Source organism: Triplophysa rosa, linkage group LG23 (genome assembly GCF_024868665.1).
Source record: "Triplophysa rosa linkage group LG23, Trosa_1v2, whole genome shotgun sequence".
Taxonomy (NCBI): domain Eukaryota; kingdom Metazoa; phylum Chordata; class Actinopteri; order Cypriniformes; family Nemacheilidae; genus Triplophysa; species Triplophysa rosa.
The window spans coordinates 2294363-2314887 of NC_079912.1; the positions used below are offsets into that span (position 1 = coordinate 2294363).

General features: G+C 38.4%; 1 pseudogene and 5 gene segments (V, D, J or C); 1 reads left to right on the plus strand and 5 right to left on the minus strand.

The window, feature by feature from the left end:
- Positions 1-51: 51 nt before the first annotated feature.
- Positions 52-573, minus strand: LOC130547445 (immunoglobulin kappa variable 4-1-like). The segment is given in 2 exon segments: positions 52-359; positions 501-573. Coding segments are annotated over 2 exon segments (354 nt in total).
- Positions 574-11499: 10926 nt separating this feature from the next.
- Positions 11500-12198, minus strand: LOC130546741 (immunoglobulin kappa variable 4-1-like; annotated as a pseudogene).
- A 1041-nt stretch (positions 12199-13239) lies between these two features.
- Positions 13240-13814, minus strand: LOC130547446 (immunoglobulin kappa variable 1-39-like). The segment is given in 2 exon segments: positions 13240-13568; positions 13650-13814. Coding segments are annotated over 2 exon segments (378 nt in total).
- Positions 13815-14091: 277 nt separating this feature from the next.
- On the plus strand, positions 14092-15662 carry LOC130547447 (Ig lambda chain C region-like). The segment is given in 3 exon segments: positions 14092-14145; positions 14367-14418; positions 15232-15662. Coding segments are annotated over 3 exon segments (420 nt in total).
- A 516-nt stretch (positions 15663-16178) lies between these two features.
- Positions 16179-16900, minus strand: LOC130546736 (Ig kappa chain V region 3547-like). The segment is given in 2 exon segments: positions 16179-16712; positions 16810-16900. Coding segments are annotated over 2 exon segments (378 nt in total).
- Positions 16901-17488: 588 nt separating this feature from the next.
- LOC130547448 (Ig kappa chain V-V region MOPC 21-like) lies at positions 17489-18991 on the minus strand. The segment is given in 2 exon segments: positions 17489-17793; positions 18970-18991. Coding segments are annotated over 2 exon segments (327 nt in total).
- Between the last annotated feature and the right edge of the window lie 1534 nt (positions 18992-20525).

Here is a 20525-nt window from a genome sequence, read left to right on the forward strand (position 1 = left end):
TGTCTGTAGTTCCTCTTTGACTGAAGGAGGTTTTTGGACGGCTCTGTATCACTATGTGAGTGGAAACTCATAATGCTGTTGACAGTAATAATCTCCTGCATCTTCAGTCTGAACATTTCTGATATTCAGCATGAAGTTTGTGTTTGATCTTCCATCAGTAAATCTCTCAGACACTCCAGACACTCGGCTACCAACACTAGAGAAAAGGAGTTTGGGTGTTTGTCCAGGTTTTTGATGATACCAGGCTAAACTGGATGAAAAAGCTGAACTGCTGGATCTACAGTTGAGAGTGACGCTCTCTCCTACTGACACCATCTGAACGGTGGGACTCTGAGTGAGAATAATCTCACCAAAACAACCTGTCACAACACAACCATCAGTCAGTGTTAGTCAAACATTCCTTTAGAGACACAATCTCATGCAGTGATCTGAATCAGACAAATGTTTTTTTATTTTTTTCCTGTCATGAATTGACAGATTATTTTGTGTTTTAATCTCACCTGTAAGTAAAAGCGTTAGAGAGCAGATGAGAGTTTGTGCCGTCATATTTCCAGTGAATGAGTGAGAAGTGAAGGAGCAGTGATGTTGCTTTAATGATTGACTGACAGTCTGATGTTGTGATGAGATCAGACGTGAGACACACAAATTCAAATCTGTTTCCTGTCTCACTGTCAGTTACAGCACAAACATTTAGAATGATGATCAACTGTAAAAAGGTTTAATAAATATATTATTTTATATTTTATTATTTTATATTCAAAATTCAAATGGGAAAGACATTCTCAAACACAGTGCAGTGGAGCTACAGTATCTGGAAACTTTCTCACACTATAATATTTTACCCTGGACCACACTCAAGTCAAACAGGTATATTTGTGGCAATTTCCAACAAAACATTGTGGGTCAAAATGATCAATTTTTCTTTCATGTCAAAAATCATTAGGATATTACAGTTTTTTTCAATCATTTTGTCACCAATTTCAGAACCTTGATGTCATTTTTCAAAACTATAGGCAAAGAACTCTAAACAGTCGTTACTTTTACAGTTTTTGCCTATTGCTTACATGCTTTTTGCAGAATTTGGCTCATTATGTCAAAACTCTACACACAAGCCAATCAGACATAGCACTTGGAGATTAACAACTCACATACATGCCAAAATGAAACACTGCAATCAAAACTTAACACTCCTTTCTAAAAATGAAATTCTTGCAACAAAACCATACACACAAGCACCATTTGAATTACTCTTTCATATCACCAGCAACACACTGATGGGCTTTATATAAAACACTGCAGTCTTTGTGTTTCTATTTTTACAGTTTTTTTCAACTGCTTACACACATTTTCAAAAAGTTGCCTCTTTTTTTTCAAAACTTTACACACAAATCCAAGAATTGCACACACAAAATGCAAAATGCCTCACATCTCTTTCAAAATGAAGCACTACATTACAGTTTTTTTCAACTGCTTACACACAAAATGTTTACTTGTCACAATTTCTGAAACCTGACACTCAAACACCAGAATCACACACCAAATCGGCAAAACCATAGACTAATTCTCGACCTTTGACTCAGTTTTCAGTTTCATAAAACACTTTTTGCAAAACACAACACACAATTCTCTATGTAACACACAAACATCTTACAGGAAGTATATTGATTTCCTTTTTCAAACACAACCAATCAAAATGCCACACTAATTCCTCAGTGCCTCACACTAACTCCTCACATGTGCAAACACACATTGCTTTACTTAACACCAACCAATCATGACTTTAGAAGAGGCCTATAAATAGGCCAAGGGTCAAGTTATAGGTTTTGAACAATGGATGCAAACAATGTAGACAGAGGGAGGGAGAGCCAGAGGACGAGGCAGAGTTCGAATTAGAGGACGAGTCGGAAGAAGAGGAGGAAGACGAGGAACAAGAAGTGTGGTCTCGAATGAGATCAGGGCTACAGTCATTGATCATGTGATAAACCACGGTTTACTGTAACAACAAGAGAGGCTGTACAGAGAGTCCAGCCCAATTTGAGTCGATTTATAATGGCAGGTATAATTTGAACCTTTAGAAATGAGAACAGGTATGTAACAATCTACTGTTATGTACACATGATCTAATGTACACAAACAGTAGGCTATAATACATATACAGTATTTTACAGTAGTACCCTTACATTCATTTACTACGGTGCACTGCATTGGTCACAGTCTGGTGAGGTATCACACTGTACAGCAGTACAGCCAACTGTAAGAAGACATTCTGACCTTATTGTATAAAATAGTATACAGTTTTTGCCCATTGCTTGAACACTATAGACACATGCTTAGACCAAAGTAACAAAACTTGAAGCTTTTGTTACTATACCTTAAACACAGTGTAACCATACCTTAAACAAAAGCGCTGCTTTGCACTTTAGTTGCAATTCTGCAACACACTTGCTTCTGCACACTACACACTATTTCACACATAAGACACTTCGTTCATAAATGAAATCTCATGGGTACCATTGGGAAAACACATCTATTCAAAATACAAAACACATTGGGTGANCTCATTTCACATACACTGTTAGCCCTTACCTGCCATTTCTACAGTAATATATTGGCAACACTGTTGCCAGCTAGTTACTGTAGGTGTTTTACAGTAAACTACTGCAATGGCTGTTTGAAGATACATTATTAAAGAATCTATTAACGCACTTAAGTCACACAGTCTTAGATGAACAATGTAAATAACAGATGAACACAATAAATCTGTCAAGATTTCACCAGAGGAGAATTAAAAACAAACATCAATAACATCTTCACATATTACAGACACCACTTTCACTTTATTTCTGTCATCTCTGTAAGATCTTATTGAGATTTAACTCTAGTTCATAGTGGTTCAATTATGTTTTAAGTCACCATTATGGGATCAGTGTTTGCTTTGGTTGGACTCTTTGACTTTCTTGTAGCTTTAAAATGTACACTTATACAATAACACTGAAAGGGACTTTACAGGAACCGCAACTTTATGTTTGCTTAGTAACTGAAGATACATCTGAAAGAATTCAATCATTAAATAATAATAATATAGCATTTAAGATTTATTAAGATATGTTTGGTAAAGTGATTACATGTTATAATGGAAAGATCTCTGTCAGAAAATCTTTCTTTGCAATTGAGACACAGTTAGACACTTGACATACAAACCTCATCAATGGTGACAAACAATCATGAATGAGTTTTGTACTATGTACCCAGCATGCATTGCAGCATGACGCTGTTCAGTTGATTGTCACCATTGTTGAGATTCATATGTGGATTGTTCATTTCTCTGTGTCCGACTCATTCTATAGGTTAATATTTTGTCTATATAGTGTGAGAGCACTTTTGAAAATTGAAATACTATACATTCTTTTTACTGGTTTACATCACTTCATGGCAATAGTCCCACCACTATGGTCAAATTTTGAGCAAACATGTTTAGAGCACATTTAGGAAGAGTTAGTTTTAAAAATAAGAGCTTTTGTAGATGTGTGACCTACAGTAACTAGCTGGCAACAGTGTTGCCAATATATTACTGTAGAAATAGCGGGTAAGGGCTAACCGTGTATAAACCGCCAGCGATTGACTTCTACCTGATACTGCACTCATATTCATATAAAGAAGCCATGTTGACAAGTTTTTGTAAGTTAGGCAAAATCCACAAGATTGTAGTACCTTCATTACCCTGTAAATGGCAATATTAATTATAAGATAGGTGCCATGCAAAATGTAATGTGTAATTGCATTAGTCATTACAAATGTAGTGGAGTAAAGAGTACATATACTTGTTCAAAAATGTAGTTAAGTAGAGAGTAAAAGTTGCTAATATCTTTAATACTCAGTACAACTACAAAGTAGCCAAAAAGATACTTAAGTAAAGTAACTAAGTACATTTACTCCAATTAAGCAATTTACAACCACTGACGATGTAATTTATTCAAACGACTCTGAAAATAAACCCTACGGTTATATCTTCTGTTATCTTGAAGCACGTGGCACATCCGCTTAACCGCGTTAACTACGTTAGATTAACCCGACCTCTCCATGCAAGTTATAACAAGAATGTAGCCTATCGTCCTGACTTCGTATCACAGCCGCCACTAGCTCGCAACCCCACGGTGGCTAACACCCCGTTCCCATCGCTGTCGAAATCTACTGGATCCGGCATCACAGACAACGCTCGACCTGATTTTGCCAAGTGGTCGATGTCCTCAGAGTCAGGACAACATATTTTGTTGACCTAAGGACAACATTTTTTAAATAAAACCTAAACCTACACCAAACCCCAACCCAAACCATAACTTACCCCTAAAATCAGAGGGAAATGATAAGTGAGAAAACAATCGGTCTAGAGCATCCTAATCCTGGTTGGAAGATTAAATTAAAATAAACTGTATACGTATTTCTGAAATCTGATTGGTTGATTTAAATGTTGTCCCAGGGTCAACATGATGTTGTCCGAAGGATATCAACCACTTGGCAAAAACAGGAGAGCCACTAGACAACACAAGTCACTCTTTAGCTAGCAGATAAATTCTAGCTATTTGCGCTAACCTTCTGTCCTATGACTTTCAGTGAATGATATCTGATAGTAGATTTTACTAGATACTTTACCTTTGAGCACTTTGAGCACAAAAGCGGTTTCTTTACTTTCTTTGCTTAAATCAAAGTACCCCGAGAGTGATTGGAAAAGGTTGCTTTTGAAACACTCTTGCAACACGTTAATGTCATACGCCGATCGGTCTGTGTGCGCAGCCTCGGAATAAGTCAAATGCACTGAATAACAGACAGGTCTGACTCGGTTGAAAAAACAATCAAAACTTATAATTCAGCTAGTGGGTGGGTTACCCGCGCTTTGACGCTCATCCAGATGCACTATGATCATCCGTTCATTTTTGCTAGCATTTACAGGAACAACATTAATGTTTTGTCTCTTTCAACGCCTTGGCCTGGTGGACCTGCAGGATGGCCATGGCGTGGAGAGAGGAGGCAGCTTGGCCCGCAGCAGCGTAGGCCTTCGACACCAGCGATGCCGAAGTCCTACACGCCTTGGACGGGAGTTTCGGTCGACCTCTTCAGGTGGACGCCGCCTGCGGGCACAGGTGCACCGCGACTGCACGTTCCACCTGGGGCACGTCGACGTAACCCTTAGCTGCCCCACCATCGAGGGAAGAGAGAGCGACAGAACTGGTTTGACGTGTACGTGCCGAGAAAGGGGCGTTCCACATCTTCGTCAGTTCCTCATGCACTTCCGGGAAGAACGGAACTGGGGTTGGGCACAGCTTGGAGTCGCGCTCAGAGCCCAAGAACCATGTGTCCAACCGTGAGCGCTGGGGGAGAGGCACCGGAGTGCACTCTAACCCAATGCACACAGCGGCCCGGGAAAGCATGGCCGACATCTCGACATCCGCCTCCTCCTGAGCTCGCCCCCCCTTGGGGGGGAGCTGCAAAGAGTCGTCGGGATCGGATGCCAGCAATTCGCTCTCCGATGCTGCGATAGACATCTCATCATCATCACGCATCGTGTCCGAATACGTGAAGGAGGACGCTGACGGTGTGGCACCGCCAGCTAGGGGACAATGAGGCGAGCGAGACGGGGTGCGAGCGGTCCGCGAGCACTTGGCTGAAGGATTAGCGCTCGCAGAAACCCCCATATCACCCTCGCCGCTCGCCTTGGCGGACGGAATGGCCTTAGCCATCCTCGTCACAGCCCGGGAAGCCTGCGAGGTGGTGGCTGGTTCTTGGGAGAAGACAGCCACCCGTGACCGCAACGTCTCTCTGACCATCTGCCCGCAGTGCGGGCGAGATGAGTCCACGAAGGCTGCCTCAGCGTGTTGGACGCCCAAACACCTGACACAGACATCGTGCTTGTCCCCTTCCTTGATGAGGACACCGCACCCACGAGAACAGCGGGACATGCCGTGCTAGAGAAATTAGCTCTTTTAGAATGCAGATGGTGAGTCACCGTCTGCAGGCTAGAACACCTCTGGAACCGCCGAAACGCCTAGGGGAAGTCGCTGCAGGAAGGGACAGTCCGCTGCACCACGTCGTAGAACCGGCAATGTGAAGTTTTTTGCTAATTAGCAAGAGCAGATCTTCATAACCGAAGGCTCCGAAGAACAAAAGGTGAATGAATGATGCACGCCGTCTCCCTTTTATACCCGGATTACCGGGGCGGATTCCAGCATGCAAATTTCATTTGCCAATTTTCATTGGCCTTTTCTAAGTAGTCGGAAACGATTGGTTCTCAGGAATGAACCCCATCTGTCGGTTCGACACAACGTCGAGAGACCGACAGAAAGGGAACCATAGTTTCATTGTGTAGTTGTTAGTACAATCATTAAATATAGTTGTATAAAATATATGATATAGGCTTCATTATGGTTTTACAATGCAATAGAACTAGACAAGTGCAGTATAGACACAGTGGAGTCATTGAACAAAAATTTAGTTTATTACAGTAATGAAACAATCTCAAGATTTTTTACCAGAAATGGAATATTTGAAAGCAATAAAAAAAGCAACCAAAAATGTTCAAAAGCAAAACTACACAACAGGAAAAACGTCATCTGGAGTGCTCCTCACTGCACGTCTATGTTTTCATCAAGCCTTTCTTGTGGATTTGGCCACATGTTCTCATCCACATCACACTGGATGTTTTGATTAGCTAAATATCTAGGGAAAAATCTCCTGGCATAGCGAATCCAAGCCTGACATTGGTCTGACGTGATGTCATTGCAAGCATAGTCCATGGCCTGGAGAAAAGTGACTTGTTCATGAGGGTGCCTATCATATACCTCCCACCTCCATGTGGAGAAGAATTCCTCTATTGGGTTTAGGAAAGGGGAGTATGGCTGTAAATACAATGTGACAAATTGTCGATGGGCCTGAAACTATGCCTGCACCATTCGAGCATGGTGAAAGTAGGTCTTTCACGTTCACCCACTCCTCTCAAACGAGGCCTTTGACCACCTCTCTGGCGAAGCCCACGACCACCTCTCAGAAGCGGTGCTTGTCCCCTGTCATTCCTTTGACCAACACGTCTTCCTCCCACCACTGCTTGACCTCTATTGTGACCTGGATCACCTGCTGGCTCCATGTTACGTATCGCTATGTTGTTGCAAGTGGTTCCCAATCAATTTTTTATATACTCGTTCCACAATGTGAACTCAATCATCAGTAATGAGTTGGCATAATTGGACAAGCAATTACAAGGGCCTGCATCCATATGTAGTCTGAAAAGGTGGTACATGGGACCATAGAAACGGTGCCTGATACGTAAAGAATGATGATGAAATATTACTTCCATAGATAATGTAGTGTAATTGGTTCATGCTCCAAAAAATGCTGAAAGCACATCTACAAACTTTACTAGCTGCTGCCAGCTCTTTAGGGAATTATCCACTCAAGTTTGGTATCTATGTAAAGCTTAGAATTGCAGCTTTAGCGCCTCTGATGGACAACTTTAAATGTGATTTTCTCATTATTTTGATTTTTTGCACCCTCAGATTTATGATATTTCAACTAGTTGTATCTCGACAAAATATCGTCCTATCCTAACAAACCATACATCAATGGAAAGTTTATTTATTCAGCTTTTAGGTGTTGTATAAAACTCAATTTTGAAAAATTGACCCATAAGACTGGTTTTGTTGTCCAGGGTCACATATAATGTCCAACACAAATTTTATGGTGTTTTCAGTAAATCACGTTTTTGAGTTTGTGTCAGTCATCTATGTTTGTGTTTTATTGCCCTCAAATATTTGGATTAATCTGTTGTTGATCATACAGGAGATGCTCAGTATCATGTGTTATTTTCTTTACTGACACAATATAAAGAATGATTTCTGAATGTGGACGCCCTTACAGAAAAGACACATGAATTTCACGTTTTTTACATGTTTTTCGCATGTGATCACATGTATACAACATGTGTTTAACATGTGCAAAAAACACGTGTGATCACATGTGAAATGTGTGTTTTTGGAACATTTTGGTGTGAATTCCCACGTGAAACCCATGGGATAACATGTAATAACCCATGGGATGACATGTGCAACATGTGGTGACGTGAAGTCGCATATGTTATCCCATGGGTTTTTACATGTTATCCCATGGGTTTCACGTCGGAATTCACACCAAAATGTTCCAAAAACACACATTTCAAATGTGATCACATGTGTTTTTTGGACATGTGAATTTCGTGTGTCTTTTCTGTAAGGGCGTAGTTTCATATAGTGTCAGGAGTGAGATATCAGTCTTTTCTGTTTGTTTTTATTTATTTACATTAATAATGAGGCTAGTGTGTCTGTAGTTCCTCTTTGAATGACAGAGGTTTTTGTACGGCTCTGTTTCACTGTGTCAACACATCTCTACTGTTGATATAGTGTACACTCTGACAGTAATAATCTCCTGCATCTTCAGTCTTGACTCCACTGATTCTCAGAGTGAAATCTGTGTTTGATCCACTGCCACTGAATCTAGATGGAGTATTTGAGTGTAACTCATTTGCTTTTATAATCAGAAGTTTAGGAGCTTCTCCAGGTTTCTGCTGATACCAGGAAAGAGGCTGATAACCCCAACTCTGATAGACTTCAGGACTGGTTTTACAGGTGATAGTAACTGTGTCTCCTGGATGAACAGATTTTACTGCAGGTGTCTGATTGACTGTCACTTCACATCCTGATTCTACATAAAGAAGAAAAATATGAGTAAAGATTCACAATGAAAGCATTATCTTACACAGTGGATCAATCATGTGAATGTGAATGTGAATGTTGATCTCACCTCTGAAACAAGAGCAAGTTATCATCAAGATGAAGATGCTGATAAGATCATGGTGACTATGGGTTTAGATTTGGGATGATGGACTTCTGAAGCTTCTGAAGATCTCTCAAACACTGTGTTCCCAATGTAAAGTGTCTGTATGCTAATTTATGCTCATCAGAACATCTGTTATTTAAATGACTTATTATAATATTATTTAAAATGAGTTGATAAACACATGTTTTTCAGAAACCGTCTAATGAAAATGTTACAAATGTATGTATTTTAAAAGATTTAAAAGTGAAATATTTTGTTGAATTTTAAATTGTCATGCATGTATATAAAGATTTTAATGTGATGGGATATGGGGCTTTTGCTTCTTTTACAATGAAAAAGTTGTGACAGGCAAGTAATTTAAATAAACAACAGTGATATCACAGTGTGTAAATGTTGTTTTCTCTCTCTGATGTTCACTTGAGTGGAACGGAAGTTTTTGAAATCTTCTCCTAAATATGTATGATATTCTAAAAAAGAAAACCCATTTTTTTTTATTTAGACAAATGTCTTGCATTTATATTTAAATTAAATGTTTCATTAAATGTTATTTTTTAATGATTATAGCGAAATTCTTCGTAGTTAATTTGTCATTTGTAATGTGTCTTTCATAAATCATTTCTCCTTTTAAAAGATATTGTTTTTAACTAATAAGGTGGTATTTGTTAACATTAGTAAATTTGTAGATAGTTTTTCAGCATTATTATTTTTGAAAATGTTATTCAAGGAAAATACAATTGTTTATGTGAGTTCATTGTGAATTAAATAATGTAACAAGTTACAACTTGACTTTGAAAATGTATTTGCTGAAATGAATATGAACTAAAAGTTATACATTATGTTGAAGTTAAACGAGTAGTTCACTTTCAAAATAAATTTTCATGATAATTTACTCACCCCCATGTCATCCAAGATGTTTATGTATTTGTTTCTTTAGTCGAAAAGAAATTAAGGTTTTTGACGAAAACATTCTAGGATTTTTCTCCATTTAGTGGACTTCAATAGACTCCAAATCGTTGAAGGTCAAAATTACAGTTTCAGTGCAGCTTCAAATGGCTTTAAACAATACCAGACGATGAATAAGGGTCTCATCTAGTGAAACGATCGGTCATTTAAAAAAAAATGCTCGCCTTGCTCTGTTCTGTGATGCGCGTTCATGACTTCACAAAATACGTAGGCGGAAGTACCGAGTCATTGTTTACAAGTTGAACGTGCAAGTTTTCAACGTAATTACGTATTACGTGAAGTCATTAACGCGCATCGCAGAACAGTAAGGCGAGCATTTGTGTTTATAAAGCATATACATTTTTATCTTTTTTAGAAAATCGTTTCGCTAGATAAGACCCTTATTCATCGTCTGGTATCGTTTAAAGCCCTTTGAAGCTGCACTGAAACTATAATTTTGATATTCAATCGTTTGGAGTCCATTGAAGTCCACTATATGGAGAAAAATCCTGGAATGTTTTCATCAAAAACCGTAATCTCTTTTCGACTAAAGAAAAAAAAACATAAACATCTTGGATGACATGGGGGTGAGTAAATTATCATGAAAATTTATTTTGAAAGTGAACTACTCCTTTAATGTTAGCTAATGCATTAACTAATATTAACAAATACATCATTAATGTAAAGTGTTACCACATTTGGAAGAATAATTTCAAAATCAAACCAACATTTACAACTTTTCTTTTAATGTTTTTTTTATCTCAAAAAGGAGATTCCTGAATTAAAAAATTGGCTGTACACGTCATTTTAACATACTGTTGGAAATTGCTTAACATATTTTCTGACTTTAAATATGTTTTTATAATAATTTAGAAACTCATGTAAGTGAGAGGAAAAGATATATGTTTGTGTCTGTTTAAATAATGTGTTTGGTGTTTGTGTCTTGCAGCCGGTCCCACAGTGAAGCCGTCATTGTCTCTGCTGTCACCCGCTGCTCTAACAGATCTCTGGAGACTCAGCAGCGCTCCTCTGTCTGATCAACTCTTACTCACCACAGGGGGCGCTGGTGAGCTGGACGCTAGATGGCCTAGAGGTCACTGAGGGGATTCAGACCAGTGCTGAGAGTGAGCAGGGCAGACGATACAGCCCCAAGGTGTCCTGACCCTCAACAAAGCGCTGTGGGAAGAGGCGGAGGTGTTCGTCTGCAGAGTGACACACGATGACGGGCTTCACCAGGTCGCGGTCTGCAAGAGTCGCTGTTAGAAGCTTTGAGTCCTGATGTTTGTCCAGTGAGAGCTGAAGATCAGACCTGATGTTCTGTGTCAGATTCATGTCGCTCTACAGCTGTACGTCTGATCATTTACTGTTCTAGATTTCGGTTTTTTGCCGTTACATTTAAAAAGGCTTTTAAACACGTAACGTTTGTGTTGAAGTGATTTATTTGTCATAGAAAGTCGCTTGATGAAGTTTTATACATTAAGATAATTTAAGAAAAGGTGCTTTTATCTGTGAACTCAGTGAAGTTCTGGTGACAGAACTTTAAACAGGAGACAGAGCTGAGAGGATCAGCATCACTCCACCCTGTCAATGCAAATGTGATTTTCACATCTCACTATCACATTCACTGTTTGCTTGATAAACCGCAACACTTTCACTTCTGCCCACCAAATATCCTCACAACGATGGTTAAGGTCTGACTGACCTGTGGTCCCCATGCTGTAAATTGATTATTAAACATATTAAATTATGTTAATTTGAAAATGTAAAGATGCACAAAGTTTTGTGTGATGGTAGGTTTAGGTGTAGGGCAGGGGATAGAATACAGTATAAAAACAAAACTTGCTTGTGATGTGTATCAGTGCAGTCATGTGTCAATCTGACTGATGGAGGTTTTTGTACGACTCTATATCACTGTGTGAACACTCCACCACTGTGATAACTCTGACAGTAATAATCTCCTGCATCTTCAGTCTTGACTCCACTGATGCTCAGAGTGAAATCTGTGTTTGATCCACTGCCACTGAATCTAGATGGAGTTCCAGACTGTTTATTATTTATTCCATAAATCAGGAGCTTCTCCGGGTTTCTGTAGATACCAGCTAAGACATTGATTCCCACCACAACAGCAGGCAGGATTGCTGCTAGTTTGACATTTTATAGTGACTGATTGTCCTGTTTGAGAGAGAAGCACTGGAGGGGTTTGACTCACTGTCACCTGCCCAACAGATTCTGTCAAATGATCGATGAAGATCACAAGTCAGACATACATTTAGTAGACAAGATCATACAATTACATGGTTAAACACATTTTGTAGTGAACTTTTACAAACCTTGAACAAATACAGCCAGTGTCCAGATCAAGATGGTGATGAAAGTCATTTCTGTTGATTTTGGGGTTTGATTCTCATGAAGAACAGCTCTTGATCATGTGAGTTATAAACACATGTAGAGCACCGAAGCTTACGCTGCTCATGCAAAACAGCCTTTCAGTGCAAACGCTTCAGTAGAGCGAGAGATCAGGACATCTATACTGATCCCACAGAAACATTGATGTCTTTGTGTTCTGCAGAGTCAGTAAATGCTGTCTTCTTGTGGACTGGATGCTGAATGTAGTCCTGATACTCTCAATCCAACAAGCATATGTGTTTTCTGCATGTTAACAGCCTCTCTCTTTGTGTGTTGCATGAATATGCAGATGTCCTGAGGTCAGCTAAATCTTGATTCTTTACCAATGAGAATTTGACAAAGCTGTGGTCACTTACATTGGACTGAGTGGCCTGTCATCCTCCTCTGGAAGAGTTCTGACTTACAGTCCACTAATGTTCATGTTACTGAAAGGGCTTTAAAAAAAAACTCTGTTTGAGGATTTCCAAGCCAAAACAAAATATTTTCAAGCTATGTCTTTTTGATTTCACTGCAATAATTAAATATAAGGGTAAATATAGTGTTTATCATGATTAATCACGCTCTATTTGCTTACAGTAAACACTGTTTCTTCACTGGTGTTTGTACTGTTGACCTCTTTCATATCTTCTGGACCTCTGAAATCTGACATTGGCACATTCACTGGTATGTTATATTTACCAGAAATATTATGCTTTCGCTTTCAAACTGTCTAAGTTGAGGCTTTAACTTTTAGCATTACGTAACTGCATATTTATGTTGACAAGGTCATATAAATATATAATATGTATACATATAATGGAGTTTGTGTAGTTTGTCCACTTCTGGTGTAAGGTGAGCGTTTAACTGGTTAATGGGATATATTTATATTGACAATATAATAGGAAAAGCAGTGAAAATCTGGATGAGTGTTTGTAATGTTCACCCCTCCACTGGTGTGTCTGTATTTGAGTGTGTGTGTTGGTGTGTGTGTGTGTGTGTAGGTGTGCATGTGTGTGTCAGTCTGACTGATGGAGGTTTTTGTACGACTCTTTATCACTGTGTGAATGCCCAACTGCCGGTGTGGTGTGCAACCATACAGTAATAATCTCCTGCATCTTCAGTCTTGACTCCACTGATGCTCAGAGTGAAATCTGTGTTTGATCCACTGCCACTGAATCTAGATGGAGTTCCAGACTGAAGGGTGCTGACCCGATATATCAGGAGTTTAGGAGCTTCTCCAGGTTTCTGTAAGTACCAGGACACACAGGGTGGGTTACAGCCTGAAGGAGGAATTGAAGTAGAACATCTAAGAGTAACAGATTCATCTGGTGCAGCAGTTTTCACTGAAGGACTTTGAGTTACTGTGATCTGTGATTTACACCCTGAAAAATAAATAAGAAGATTAAAATATGACATGCAGTTAATAAGAAAAAAGTTATATTTTATAAATAAAGCATATCTACCTTGAATAGAGAATAAAAGTGTCCAGATGAAGCTGATGATGAAGGTCATTGTTGATGTTTTGTGTGTTTGTGTTCAGTTGTGAAGTGTTAAACTCACAGCTCTATAAACACTCTCAGAGCTCAGAAGCATCCGCTCACTATGCAAACACATCATGACAATACTCTTACTAAATATAGCAGAGATGACTTACAGAGCAATAAGATGTGAATGAAAGTGAATAATAATGAAAAATATACACCTTGTCCACTAGACCCATTTGTGTTGAAGTTAAGATATTTCTGTATTTGATGTGTTTTGATCTATTCATTTTCTCATCACATTTTTAATTTCATTCATCTTTTGGCCCTTCACGAACAGTATACAGATATATCAGATTTGCTAATAAAAATATTTACTGTGTATATAGTCATTCTAGTGTTCTTGTATTTTGTCTCCTGCAAAATGCAGATTTTGAACTCTGTGTGTAAAGACAGGCAGAAATTCAATACTGTTCATGTTTGTTTGCTGCTCTCTCAGTATTCACTCACATCTGATATGATCACGAGACAAACATAAACTGCATTACAACAAACACAATATTTGGTCATTTTCAACTGTCTTTTAGTGTAAATAACCAGCAAATTAGATAATGCTGTATTATGTCTATTGTGTATAAATGTGTATATGAGTGAGAGTTAGTGAAGCGCTCAGAGGTTTTTGTCCAGCTGCTCTATTAGTTTCTATCACTGTGGTGGACGTTTGGCAGCGGCACCAGACTGGATGTTGGCAGTAAGTACAAAATTATATCAAAATGTTCTTGATGTTGCTTTTTAATATACATTCATACTTGTTATCATTTGTCTTGTTTTTCATTTATTTCTTTTGCTTTTGCAGTGCATATTTATATTTACTGTAATCATTTAATGAATATTTAATCAGAGATTCTTTTGTTGACTTCTTGCTGTTGTGCTCTAAATGTGACGTTTGAAGTGCTCAAAAATATCAAGATATGGCTAATGTCTTAATATAATGTAAAGATTTAATCCTCCACGTCTTGATATTAAATTATTATTATGTAGAATTAAATCTTCCAAATTTTTTTTTTTTTTTGAACTACAGGAATCATATATTCATGCAAAAAGTGTTTAATCACTAATATGTTTGGATTGTTAAATGCTGATGGGGAAATATATTTTTCATTTTGTAAATCTTTATTTTTGTGTTTATAAATATTTTTTGTGTATGATTTTATAACAATTACCAAAAGAAAACAACTTGCAATTTGTAATGAAGTGCCATGCATGATTTCACTGGTGGTGTCATGATTTTATCAGACATGCCACAGTTAAACTAAATATACTATGTAACTATGGTGAATGTAAACATTATAGCGAAGGTGTAAAATTAAAAGCCTTCAAGTCTGCACCAACACAGTCTTGATCCTAATTTAATCTTGGCATCCATTCAGTTTCTTTCTTGTAATGAATTGATTTTTAATAATACCAGATTAAACAGGCAAACAATATTTATTAAACATAGATGTTTATATTTCATTTGGCAATAAAACTCTTCTTTTTTTGCCCTGTGTTCTCTGTATATCAGGTGTAACTCGTCCTATAGTTACGGTTCTGCCGGCGTCCAGTGAAGAGATTTCCAGTAAGCAGACAGCAACACTGATGTGTGTGGTCAGCAAGGGCTTCCCTTCAGACTGGAGCTTGAGCTGGAAAGTGGATGGGAACAGCAGGTCTCAGGAGAACAGCGCTGGACTCCTGCAGAAGGACGGTCTGTACAGCTGGAGCAGCAGTCTGACTCTCTCTGAACACGACTGGATCAAGAGCGTCTCAGTGAGCTGTGAGGCCACACGAGGAGACCAGACAGTCACTGGACAAGTGAAGAGAGATCAGTGTTCTCCATAGATCCTCTGTCTTCTGCTCTCTTCTTCTCATTCATGTCTCACAACAGTGGCTTTCTATTCATATGCGCTTCATTCATTCAGTGCTGAGTATCTTTTGCTAAAATTCAATAAAAGAGAAAACACAAATGATTTTGTTGATTTCTTTTGTCTCTTTTGAACTTGAATATGTGTTGGGTCATTTGGGTCAAACTCAGGGCTTTAATTCACGTTTATAAATAAAATTGACTCAATGAACCACGAACACACCTGCAGATAAATAATGGAACAAGTGTTTCATTTGATGTTTGTGGTGTGACAGAGACATAAAACTCATGAGTGTGTGTGAGAACATCTGCTGTGTTTGTATTGTAAAAGCGCTATATATAAAATAAAGTTGAGTTGAGTTGAGTGTTGTGAGAGGAACAGAATCTCTCATCCTCATGATGCAAATCTGAGTTTCAGTTTCACTGTTTCTCACTTTGTTCTCTGGAATGAAGCAGTTCAGTTTCCACTGACAATTAATACACTGAATAACTTATTTAATGAACACATGATACTCTTGTGGTAAACACTTTTCCTTCAGTGTGTTTAGCTCCTATCAAGGTTTTCACTCTTCTTAAACATCTGAGGTTTTTTATCTTGTCAGTTGCCTTTGGCTGCTCACTGGGACTTTAAGACACTGAGGCAATAATTCTCTGAAATACTGTTTAAACAATATGTATTGTGTAAAGCATGTTAAACAATGTTAGAATTTCTGTGCTGCTTTAATGTTTAGCTTGTAATAGTGTGTGTGCAGCAGCAGAATCAGTCAAGTGTATCAGTGTCAGTCTGACTGATGGAGGTTTTTGTACGACTCTTTATCACTGTGTGAACACATATTTACTGTTGATATAGTGTACACTCTGACAGTAATAATGTCCTGCATCTTCAGTCTTGACTCCACTGATGCTCAGAGTGAAATCTGTGTTTGATCCACTGCCACTGAATCTAGATGGAGTTCCAGACTGAAGGGTGTTGGTCAGATATATCAGGAGTTTAGGAGCTTCTCCAGGTTTCTGTAAGTACCAGGACACACAGGGTGGGCTACAGGCTGGAGGTGAACTGAATCTACAGTTCAGAGTAACAGATTCACCTGGTGCAGCAGTTTTCACTGAAGGACTTTGAGTTACTGTGATCTGTGATTTACACCCTGAAAAACAAATAATGCAATTTAAATGTGAAATGCAGTTAATAAAAAAAAGTACACTCATGTTTTATAAATAAAGTTAATGCATTAAAAATTCTACCTTGTATAGAGAATAAAAGTGTCCAGATGAAGCTGATGATGAAGGTCATTGTTGATGTTTTGTGTGTTTGTGTTCAGTTGTGAAGTGTTAAACTCACAGCTCTATAAACACTCTCAGAGCTCTGAAGCATCCGCTCACTATGCAAACACACTCGACATGGATTTAAATATTTATCTCACACATCACAACACCAGTTTATACTTTACTGTGTGTTTGTAAATGTTTATGTTCATTGATATGTATTTTTTACTGATATTTTATCATTTGTGGACATTTGTTTTAAATTATTTAGATTAATTCTACACTTGTCGAAGATCATTCAATCACACAGATGCTCAGCATCATGCGTTATTATCTTTAATGACACAATATCAAGAATCATTTCTGAATGTGGACACACAGTTTCATATCATCACAAAAACATTGTAATTTTTTTAATAAACAAAGTCAAAGCTGACAAGCTTTTAATACTTTTCATTGGTTAAACATTAAAAGCCCACAGACAAACGTTTTTATTGGAAAAAATATGAAAAATAGATTTTCGTCTGATGGCGACGGTGAAGTAGTGTTGAGGGTGAAATGTTCGTGTTAAAACTGTTTATTTATAATATTGACAGAGACTATAGTATGTCTGTAGTTCCTCTTTGACTGAAGGAGGTATTTGGACGGCGCTGTATCACTATGTGAGTGGAAACTCATAATGCTGTTGACAGTAATAATCTCCTGCATCTTCAGTCTGAACATTTCTGATATTCAGCATGAAGTTTGTGTTTGATCTTCCATCAGTAAATCTCTCAGACACTCCAGACACTCGGCTACCAACACTAGAGAAACGGAGTTTGGGTGTTTGTCCAGGTTTTTGATGATACCAGGCTAAATAAGTAGAAACTGAACTGCTGGATCTACAGTTGAGAGTGACGCTCTCCCATACTGACACCATCTGAACGGTGGGACTCTGAGTGAGAATAATCTCACCAAAACAACCTGTCACAACACAACCATCAGTCAGTGTTAGTCAAACATTAATTTAGAGACACAAACACATGCAGTGTGTCATGGCTCTGCCTCACTTAGTCATGTTTTTCTTGGTCCTGTGGCAGAGTCATGACAAAGCCTTTGGTTATGTGTGGAGAGAAACATATTACAGTTTTTGTCCATTGCTTGAACACTTTTTGCAACACTTCAGCTCATTGTGTCAAAACTTTACACACAAGCACACAAGACACAACACTGGGAAGTAAATCATTCACATCTATGTCGAATTGAAACTCTGCTATCAAAACCTAACAATCCTTTTGTCAAAATCTCACTCTGATGGAAAAATGATACACACTTGCATCATATGAATACACTTTCAGATTAGCAGCAACACACTAGTGTACTTTATATAAAACACTGCAGTCTTTAATGTTCACTGTTTTTATTCAGTTCATCAGTTATCATTCTGTGAAGCTCAATGCAACACTTGCAGTTTTTGTTATGTTTCTTCTCCAACAAAGGTTTTCACAACAACCAAAAATGAAAGTACCGAAAGGTTACAAATGACATCACCTCAATACTGTACATCACAGTACTACACTTTACAGTACAGTACAGTAAATGCAGTAACGCAAAAATAAAACCAAAAATACACTACTGTAAATGAAAAACAGGCCAATTGTGTGTGGGTGGGATTATGGATCCTGCCGTCTGTTTGGGTCTGGCCACGGGATCTCATCAACATCACAAGCGATATTTTCTCCTGCTAAGCAACGGGGAAAATATCGCCTTGTGTGCCGAATCCATCCATGGATTGACCTTACCTCAATGTCTCCGCATGCCTTTTCCATTGCCTGTAGAAGAGGCGTGCGGGCATGTGGTTGGCGGTCATATACGTGCCATCTCCAAGCGGAAAAAATAGGGTTTAGAAATGGTCAGAATAGAATACAGTCTGGAGTAGAGAGTTGAGGACATACCTGTTTTCCAGTCTGAATGTCCTTATGATGGATGCAACTGTGAACCGGCTTAGATGTGGGTGGACTCTCTGCCCAGCTTCCCTCATTGTCAGGCCATGATTTGTCACATGATCCACCAAAGTTGCTCTAATATCATCTGAAATACTGTTCCGTGCATAGCCTCTTCGACCACGTCCTACTCCTCTCTCTCTTTGTCTTCCTCTACCTCTTGCTCTCCCTGCCTCCATGCTTGCAAAGTTCTCAAAATGGCTCAACTGAGGCCTATTTATGGCTGGCTGATTGGTGTTCAGTTTTGTAAGTAAGATTTTTCAGGTGTGTGTCTAAGTGTTTTCAATCACCCAATGTGTTTTGTATTTTGAATAGATGTGTTTTCCCAATGGTACCCATGAGATTTCATTTATGAACGAAGTGTCTTATGTGTGAAATAGTGTGTAGTGTGCAGAAGCAAGTGTGTTGCAGAATTGCAACTAAAGTGCAAAGCAGCGCTTTTGTTTAAGGTATGGTTACACTGTGTTTAAGGTATAGTAACAAAAGCTTCAAGTTTTGTTACTTTGGTCTAAGCATGTGTCTATAGTGTTCAAGCAATGGGCAAAAACTGTATTGTCCTTTTGACAATAATATGCGTTCTCTCCAGTGTCTCGTCATTAGCCCCGCCCCTCTCATTTCCTGTATTGTTTCCCGGCCGTGTCTAATGTCTTCCACCTGCCCTGTGTGTTATCCCTCATTTGTCTTCCCCTATAAATGCCCTCATGTCTCATTGTCTTGTGCTGTTGGATTACTTTCCATGTTCCTGTGGTCCTAGTGTGCCACCGTAGTGGTTTCCCCAAGCCTGTCTAGTCATTGTACCCTGTTCCTGTTTGTGAGTGAATGTTTATCTAGATGTTGTCAGTTTAGTTTAAGTGTTCTGTTAGTCTAGTTATTGTTCCTGTTTAGTGAGCTATTCTTATTCCCTTGTCTTTGATATTTAACCCCCGCATGGGTTTTGTTTTGTGTTTTGAGTTAAATAAACTATTTTGTTAACCCCTTCACGCCTGCCTGCATTTGGGTTCTTCAGCCACGCCAGTCGATCGTGACACAGTGATCTGAATCAGACAAATGTATTTTTATTTTTTGCCTGTCATGAATTGACAGATTATTTTGTGTTTTAATCTCACCTGTAAATTAAAGCGTTAGAGAGCAGATGAGAGTTTGTGCCGTCATATTTCCAGTGAATGAGTGAGAAGTGAAGGAGCAGTGACGTTGCTTTAATGATTGACGACAGTCTGTTGTTGTGATGAGATCAGACGTGAGACACACAAATTCAAATCTGTTTGCTGTCTCACTGTCAGTTACAGGACAAACATTTAGAATGATGATCAACTGTAAAAAGGTTTAATAAATATATTATTTTATATTTTATTATATATTTTATATTCAAAATTCAAATGGGAAAGACATTCTCAAACACAGTGCAGTTGAGCTGGTTACAGTATCTGGAAACTTTCTCGCACTATAATATTTTACCCTGGACCACACTCAAGTCACACAGGTATATTTGTGGCAATTTCCAACAAAACTGTGTGTCAAAATGATCAATTTTTCTTTCATACCAAAAATCATTAGGATATTACAGTTTTTTTTCAATCATTTTGTCACCAATTTCAGAACCAATTTTTTTATAGTTGTATAAAATGTGATATAGGTTTCATTATGGTTTTACAATGCAATAGAACTAGACAAGTGCAGTATAGACACAGTGGAGTTGAACAAAAATTTAGTTTA